The sequence below is a fragment of the Penaeus vannamei genome, chromosome 31 (assembly GCF_042767895.1).
Source record: "Penaeus vannamei isolate JL-2024 chromosome 31, ASM4276789v1, whole genome shotgun sequence".
NCBI classification, from domain to species: domain Eukaryota; kingdom Metazoa; phylum Arthropoda; class Malacostraca; order Decapoda; family Penaeidae; genus Penaeus; species Penaeus vannamei.
Window position 1 is genome coordinate 2,127,852 of NC_091579.1, and position 9,727 is coordinate 2,137,578.

Consider the following 9,727-nt stretch of genomic DNA (forward strand, 5'->3'; position numbering starts at 1 on the left):
AGGGTAAACCTCAAACCCTCTTATAAGGGAATAAATGTAAGCCTGAAGTATGTGACGGAAATGGTTCACCCTAAAGGGTCCCCATGAGGAGTAAGGGATAGATAACAAAATGGGCGAATTCTGTGCCCATGGCCTGCTGAGGTCATTCAGGAATGACCCAAACCAGCCTTTAATCCTTTCAAGATGGCTCTCACATCTTAGGAAGTGGGCAGGAGAACTGATTTGGAAAGAAACGGGAAAGAAAGAGAAGAAGAAAATTGGTTAAGGTCAGGGCTGAGGCCCATGGTAGGGGAGATCCTCACCACTGGGCTTCAGTCTCCGTCTCCTAAGCCACCCCACGGCAACAACAGGCATGGTTCGGGTGTTCAATAAATAAAAAGCAATTATGTAAAACCTAGGGTAGACTTAATTAGTGGGGTATGGGAATGAAATGCAACCATTAATTTGTCATTTATATTTATTGACAAAATAACTTTTATATTTTCTTTTCTTTCCTGCATGCTTCAACAGAAAAATCAGAAATAGCTACCTTCTTCAAATGGCCAATATGTGCAAAATGTGCAGATTCAGTTGTTTTTTTTAGAAAATCATGCATGTTTATCCATTCAATTTTCACTTTTTGGCATTTGCAACACTAGCTTTAGTTATTTATATCATTAAATTAATCATTGATCAAACCAAAACTGAGGTATATCTCTGACAAATCTGATCTTGTATTTACAAAGAACCAGTAAACATTTACATATTATATCTCGTCATCACAGCCTTGTTTAATACATTCCTTGCTTATTATTCAACAAAACAGTTTCAACCACAAGTTTAATTTATTCAAAGTGCATCATGTTCTTTTTTTGTTTATTTGTTTTGGTTTGGAAAGCAATGTACAAAAACAAATTATCAAAAGACTTCACAATAAATAAAATCAAGACAAGCAAATTTTTGTACTCAATATAACCTGGCACACAAATCAAACTCAATTCCTAGTATCTTCGAGGTGTTAAAATGTAAAATAATATTTTTCTAAAAATTAAATTAGAATAAAACATGTGCAAGTTTTCAAATATTTGCCATGACAATAGACTACATACATTTCACCACATCTTGTCCAACACATAGGTAGGTATTATAGTATAGTGTATTGTAATTGGTTATATTCACTACAGGCTACAATGTCTTTATAGCTCACTGTGCCAGAGAGATGGTTCTAGTGTGCTCACTATAGACTTCTATTTGCTCGTTTAATCCTTCTTCTTAACGATGAGGGGTCCTACATTGTCACCACATGCAACATTGTGTTGATTGTGGGTGCCGTCACAATATGGGAACTGAAAGAACAAAATCTGTTAGAAAATTTATGACAATGGAAACTGTAATTTTGTCTTCATGAGAATTAAAATGGCTATGAGTAAAGCTCACTTTATGTAATATTTCATTCTATCGAAGAATAAAAACTACGTCCTTATGGCTTGCTCTATAAAACTGAATGAAATAAACATGATGATGCAGCAAACAAATCCCCAAGGTATGGCAGGACTCAATACCCATGACAATGAAACTACATCCTTGAAAAAAAAAAAATGCTACAAGCTTAATCCTCAATAAACATCAGCACTAACACCACTGAAATAATAACTAGCATCCCAGATCATCATCAATTACCCATTACAATCCTTAAAGGCAAATAAAGACTTGTCATCACACCACGAGAGTTCTACACATAAGCCATCCTTGACACCACAGCATTTCCACATAAAAGCATAAAAGCAATCTTCACATAGGCTCAATGCACGGAGGCCCACATTGTCACAGGATACAGCATAGCAAGACCATGAAAGAGGAAACCAAAATATCAGTAACTATGTCTTCATCCTTATTCTCACATGCTTAGGCAACTTAAAATATCTGCTCACACTCATTGACAAAGGATGTGCTGCAGGAGACCACCCTTTAGCGGATTTTATTCTATACAACAAAGAACACCTTTATAAACAAATAGTTAACTGAGCCTGGGAAAAATAAATTCTACATACATTCAGTCTCACCATTCACCTGTGTGGCACAAATTGCAACATCAAATGCATAGCAATGACAACACTGTATGACTAGAAGTGGGTTAACTATCTAACATTTCACAATTTCATTAAAAATTGCAAAAAAAATTAAGAGAAAACCATTAGTGACAAATGTCTAATATTATGTTTCATGGTTCATAATTCTGTGCACACATACAATTTTTGCTTAAATTTAGTTACATGAACCATTTGTTAAATGCAATAAAATTGCACAAAGACCAAGAGCAATAATGACCTTATTGTCTAACTGATACATCATATATCGAGCACATGAATAAAAATTATCTAAAATTCCTGCAAATAGAATTAAAACATTATTCCTTAACCCATTGGACCTGAATGACATTGGGGTCATGTCATGGAAAAATCTGATGCTGTCATCGAGCAAAATGGCCACGGCCCGGGTGACGCGAACCTGCCATCATGAGCGAAGGCCTGGGCAATGGAAAAGACTCGCCACGAGTGCACAAACCTCTTGGAGTGTGATTTGACTCATTTGGCACTTAGAAGGGGGCTTTAGCATATTTTCCTATCGATAAACAAACGTGGAATGTTATGTGCGTAAACAATGACTGGAAGAGCACTGGCTCCAGGGAGGACACCATTTCCATGCTGTGCACCGTATTCCTGGCCGCGGTGACCAGCAGTGCAGATTGTATTAAGTAAAATTTAAAATTACAGAAAAATGAGGTATATGATGCAAATAGCCAAATGTTCCATATTTTCTTTTCCTTGCATTGAGTTATTCACTACAAAGACAAATGATATGGAGACTGTGCAAGGAAAATAAGTAATTACCATCTGGATAAAGCAAATCAAAACACAAATGTGGACATTGGAAAATGGTGATAAAACTTTAAAGGTTTACACAAAATAACTTTGCTAAAGGAGGCATGGAGTCTTGTCATCGCTCATGGGTGTTTGTGAGCGCACAGCCTATGCACCACAAAACCGGGATGTTGGCTACTTATGTAACCCGATGCCCGGGTTTTTGGCACCATGATTTCTGTGACACAACCAGATCCAACGGGTTAAGGAAAGTTATGGTATATCACATCAGTGGCGAATGTTTTACATTATATTGGCAATTCCAATTCCATATTCTAATTCTCCACTAAGATCTATTTCAATCTGTCCTAATCTTGAGAAAACAAGTAAAACATCAATTATATTATTCTTCACGCAAATCTTTATGATGATAGCAGGTTGGCAGAGGCAGGAATAATTTTTTCCAGGGGTTTCCTATCCTTTAAACAAAAGATACTTTCTATATACTGCACTCATACCACAGATATCAAACTTTATACACCTTTTGTCTACAGGATGCATGTTTTGTGACACTATACAGATGTCACAGTTATAATATGTGACTATTCTGAGGGAGCAAGGACTCATTTTTGGGTGTTTTGAGACCACATAGTGGTAAGCACAAGTCTCCAGCTATTGGGTGACAATTCATACAACACAAAACATGAAATGTTTAGAAATTCTTCTAATAAGACATACTGCTATTTCTGCCATGTAAATTCTATAGACCAATCATAATCAATTTATCTTCATAACACAGTAACAATGCCTGTATAGCAAATTAGCCCCTTAGGAGACCAGTGCTGCTCTGATTACTCAAGAGGCTGGTTGTAGAGGCATTAATGTAAAATTGTGGACTAAGCATTAGATGCTACCCTGGGTGAACAGGTTAGAGAATGAAGTAATGGAAAAATTAAAAAAATTGAGGTAATCAATACAAAATGAACTTTCATCCCATTTATATTAGCTTTTGCAAATCCAACCTACACGAATGCTTTGACATTATCATTATTCTAGGTTATGGACCTGTCTGGCCACTGAACTAATAATAGTGGAAGTCTAAGTGCAAGGGAAACCATCCAATGTTGGTTTCACAAATCACAATATGTGAAACTAAGATATCCCATGAAATCAAGACCAAAAATCTGTTTATTCTACAGGTCTTTCCTTCCTATACAATTGAGAATTACCTGAGTGAACATTACGGAATTACATTTAGAAGACTAGCTGTCAATTGCAATTTGAAGTTTGTTCCATCACTACTAGTAAAATCTCACGTGAATGATTTTACAAAAACTTTGGTCAGCACTGTATACAAAATATCATGCAAAGTATATAAGAAATAAATACGTCTGGGCCTATTAGGAATACATCACAGAATGACTTATAATGACTGTAAATAAAAAATCTTAAGAGACTTATGGCAGAAAATATGTATTTTAAAAACAGATAACCACATAAAAAACAAAAACAAAATTACCACAGCATAAATATAGTAAACAATAACTCTTTCCAAGTTGAAATTCACTAAAAAACAGATGCGATAAATCCTCAGTAAAACTTTTTGTGCAGAAGTTGCTACTTTAAGGCGGTTTTCATATTCAATAAGCTGCATTCTATAATTAGCTTGAGCTGTTCTAATTACTTCATATTACCAGTTTTTTGTACTGAGGTTTATAATCTTACACTGATTAATTTGAATTTCTATAATATTGGTAATTACAGAACTTTTAAATATTTGTCAAGAAAATCCCTTTTCTTTACAATATAAATAGAAAATTATGTTTAATGATGCTTCTATCATGGTTTAACTAGTTTGTTATTATCTGATTCAAGTGCATAGCCATTCTTTATTCCAAAATCCTTGGAACATTGAAATATTACTGAATAATTGCATATCCCCAATCCAATCACGGAATTATTAATATTGAAATATTCAACTAAATAAATGTCATGATAAGATATAACAAAATGATAACAGCAGCAGCAAAAGCAACAACAATAATAATACCAGAATTACTGAAAACCAATACCCTCTCCTTACTGTCCTCTCCCACACAAACAGACTGTATTTCTCCATTACCTTGCTACTGCGCCAACAACGGCAGAAGACAGCCTTATTGCCCAGCTCTTCAATGTCCACAGTATCAACAACCTTGGACTCTCCTTTCCTGATCTTGGGATTGCAAGGTCCACCAATCTGAAATTAGTCAGGTCATGTACGAGAGCATATTTGGTGCGACAGCCAAAGCAAATTGGCAGAATATGTAATACTCCGAGATCTTTCTTCTTTCGGCTCCGAGTAGATATGATATTAACTGCTTGTTCAATGATGCAGGGTCTTCACGGCAATGTAGTTCAGATTCAATTTTTGTCATCATCAATCCAGCCAACTATTGCAGTTTGATTACTCATTGCTACCTCTTTTTGAAAAATCACAAACAATAAATAAACTCTCTATCTACTGCATACTTTGCTTAAGAGTTGAGCTTAAATCTTCAACATATAAAACATACATGATCTTGGTAATCTAAAAAATTAATTATACTAGTGAGAGGAGAGGTGAAGAAACAAAAAAAAAGCTATCTATAAAAAAATTTAACTCTGAGAACAAAACAATGTTATCACACACATTGCAAGATATGAAAATTAATCACTGATTAAGCCATTTTTTCCTTTTCTAAATTTTCACAAACTTCATATACTGTTATTACCCCAATATAACAATTCCTTATTCTTAATACTTCAACAGACAAACTTGTAAAATACACTAATCTAAAACCCATCATTTCATCCTGTTCCTCTCAAAACCTCTTATCTAGATTTAGATTTTTCTCTCTCTACCTTATCATCGGAAAACACTGTACATCACAAGTGGATGCACCCTGAAACCTTTCCCAAAGAGACCCACAGAAAGCTAGAATTAAACTTGCTTCAGTACACGTTCACAACCTCATGTTATCTCTCCCTCTTACTACAAATATTTACTTTCACTTCTCTACAAAAAAGGAACATTTCTAATTCATTATTTATTTGAACATACCAAGAGGATTTAATTATCTAACAAGTTCTAAACCATGAAATCTCTTGTGCTTTCGTGAGGAAGAAATTAATAAAAGAAAAAAATAAAGAGGAAAAGAAATGAAAAGAGAGAATAAAAGAAAAATATAAAAGAAGCAAAGAAGAACTTTAGAAAACAAGAGAAAAGAAGAAAAGTAGAAGAAGAGAAGAGAAGACAAAGAACAAAAGTAATGAACAAGAAAAAAAGCAAGATAAGAAAAAGAAATGAAGTAAATAAAAAGAAAAAAAACATTAAAGAAGAACTGACAAAAGGAAAAAGAAAAGAGAAGAGGACAAAATGAAGCAAATAAAAAAAAGATGATAAAAAGCAAAGAAAAGATGATAAAGAGAAAAGAAAAAAAGATGATGAAAAGAAAGAAAGAAAAAAGATAATACACAGAAAAGAAAAAATGATAAAAAGCAAAAAAAAACAAGAAAAAAGGATTAGCAAGAGAAAAGAAAAAAAAAAAAAAGCAAAGAGAAGCAAAGAAAAAGAAGAAGAAAGTAAGGAAAGAAAAAAGAAAAGAAAAAGAAATAAAAGGAGAAACCACTTACCTGTTTGTCCACGACCGTCTTCACACCAAACCCAACCGCAGCACATGCAATGCCAAAGGGAATAAGGGAGGCCCAGTCTGAAACTATTGGACGACAGTTAATTCATGTCTAAATGTGAGGACCCATACCACGACTGACATCTACATAAAGAGAATATAAAAATAACAAGAAATCATATCAATACTTATCAATTCTCTTCTACAACACTTCTAGAGAGAATAATATAATAAATCTTTTCTCTTGTTTTGGAAAGATGATCTGTTACCACGCCTTGACCACAGGTGCATTACTGAATTACAAGAACATGGAATACCAAATTCTTTAAATGGGGGTCAATTAGTCAAGTCTATATTTAATGGGCAAAGCATTTATGTGGATCACAGTTTACTATGCAATGCATGACACATTGACTTCTGGACCTCCTGGCTTGAATTACCAGAATTTCTTGTGCATCAAAATTAATTCAGCAATTATTTGACCTAATACTGGAAATACTTGGGGCAGTTCCTGAAATAGATGCTACTACTAAACACAATTATTACTAACATATAAAATAGATTTGAATGAAAAAAAATCAATCCAACTTCAATGAATTACCATATTCATCAATTTTGTAATGGAAAATTTATGCAAACATTTTATGATAGATAAAATTATTCTAATGACTTTGTGAAGGTCACTTTCATACATAGAGTAAATCCACAACTGTTAAATAGAAATATACAGGTAGCTGTTATACGAACCAAGATCATTTGCTTTTATCTACAATTTTCTTCATAAAACATTCTTAATACAATAACACCTTGTAAAAGTTTCAGTAAGGTCTGGCAAGAGCAAGATTATACGAGTATCCCGCACCACGCCTAAGCAATTGTCTGGCTTGCAACTGAGTGCGAGTCTTCGTCCCAGATAAGGGGACATGGATTAATGATGCAAGAAGGGATGTCTGGCTTGCAACTGAGTGTGCAGGTCCTCATCCCAGCAATGAGGACATGGACTCATGATGCAAGAAGGGATTACTCAGTGTCTGGTAATATTCATCCTTTTTACAAAATTATCATTGATGTCCCAAAATGTGCATACCAAAAAAGATCATAGATTTAGAGTCAACTCCTCTACTGTTAAAGAGACTAGTTGAAGTTGAGAAAATACAATAAGTACTAGTTTATTCCAATACTGCTGAGCAAAAAAATTGGCAAGTAGACATGATCACTGAATTATTTTCACATATTGACAGTTTCCCGTTTTGCACCTGGCTCGTCCAGTAGCTTGCGGGCAACACTACTTCGTCTACAACAGCCATGGCATGTATATACTTGCCATCCAGCAGCAAGTAGTTAAACAAATGCTAAAATTTCCCTCTATGGGAGTTTCAGTTAAGAAAGGAAGCCTTTTCAAAACAAAACAGAACTTGAAACAAATATTTTTTTTTATTACTTACAGGCAACAAACAACAAAGTATCTATCAAGAGAGGTAATGAATTTTATTTTCAAAAAGTATATTTCTTCAGAGAACAGGTAGATGTCTGGCTAAGGTGGTGAATATGGCTAACATTAAATTTTTAGCATCTAAAGTTTTCTCAACCTGTAGAAAGTAGGGTGCACAGCCATATGAAGAATCTCATGGGTAAAAAGGCTTGGGTAATATGATTTTCGTTAATCATTGTGGTATAAATCCACAAAGCAAAGGCAAATTAAAGATGATATCCTTCTATAGGACAAAAAGTTGCAGTCATTTGTCCAATAACTTTGTTATTTTCTAGTTACAACGGAAGTACATCACTTGCTCTATCGTTTGCATACATCATTTTTCGTCTAAAAGAAGGCTGTAGGAAACTGGACCTGTACCTTGACCTGTATCAAATAATCTGCAGACATGAACAGTAACGCCACAAATAAAGGAAAAAATCGCAGAAAGCATAGTTCATAGCCGAAGTCCACCCAGCTCTATCTTGCCATGCATACCAAGGTGAGATAATGTTTACCGAGGGAAGTTGGAAGGCAGAGAACCCCATCAAACCTTCCCTTGGGCAGTGCCAGAAGGGAATCCCAGTCATAGCAACTTAAGATTGTTGAATAAATTTTGTGATGTAGAGTTGGGGACTCAGCCTCTGGGGTGGGCATTCATACTGTAAGAAATTATCATGATTCTTATCATTTCTGTTTACATATCTAACTACTTTAACCTTTACATTTTCTGGAACTAATCTGTCTCCAGATAATTATTGATCTTCCAAGATGGGGGATAAATCATATGACATCTTCCAGACCAGACAGCCAAAACCGTGCTAAACACACCACAATCTATTGGAAAAACAATCTATTAGAAAAAATAATTCTCAGGAAAAGGAAATCATGAGTAAAAATAAAACTTTACCAGGCACATATCTTGAATAATGAGAAAAAAAATATGCATAAATCTGCATATGACATCTGTCAAACGTTACATTAATAAATTACGACTCTGCTGAATATGGTAAACCTTTGAATAACAACAAAATAACTTTGCGAAGATTAAGAATAACAATAATAACACGTTTTCCTCATACCCGGCTCTCAATCTATCGATCGCCGGCTCTCAAATTTGTCTATTTCACTTCCTAAATCAATACGTAAAGACTTTGGTGATCATGAAGGGTATGATATTGCATTTTCAACCTATGCATTCCTGCGTCATAGTGAATAAACCAGCAATACAAGATCTTGTGCCAGTTACCTTAACGTGCATCTCGCATTCCTCCCACGTACGTAATCCTAATCAATTTACAAATACCAGCACCTGAAAAGTTAACTAATTGTTAAAACTCGACCCCTTTTACACACTGACGAAGACTCACCGGTCAGATTTTTGTAGAAGTCCATGATTTTAGCGAAAGTTTGATGCGAAGAGATGCAGGTGTTCCCCCAGCTGATCACGCTCTGGCCGGATTGCGTCAATGTCTTCGGTCGCTTCCTCTCTCCTCGCGGGTCTTCGCTGCGACGACGCTGCGACCAATCAGAAACGAGGTTGATTCTTACCTTCGTTCTGATTGGCTGAGATGTTTTACTTTTTAAATTGTGTGTGTTTTGTTGTTTTATATTTGGTTGTACATAAAAGCAAGTATTTTCTAATTATATAGAATACTGGTTGGCAGGATGTGACACTTGGGGAAATGTATGTACTTGCTTTAGGTAAAATAAATGACGAGGTTGGTTTGAGGTCTAACTCGTGGTAAGATGATGTTTTTTTTATA

General features: G+C 34.9%; 1 protein-coding gene across 1 annotated transcript; it reads right to left on the reverse strand.

Annotated features, from left to right (window-relative positions):
* Positions 1-439: 439 nt before the first annotated feature.
* Positions 440-9,490, reverse strand: Cisd2 (CDGSH iron sulfur domain 2). Its single transcript, XM_070143582.1, has 4 exons — positions 9,332-9,490; positions 6,495-6,577; positions 4,963-5,079; positions 440-1,325 (listed from the first exon to the last, which is right to left on the reverse strand). Exons 1-4 carry the CDS (start codon positions 9,354-9,356, stop codon positions 1,239-1,241), a joined length of 312 nt encoding a protein of 103 aa, XP_069999683.1. The 5' UTR covers positions 9,357-9,490; the 3' UTR covers positions 440-1,238.
* Between the last annotated feature and the right edge of the window lie 237 nt (positions 9,491-9,727).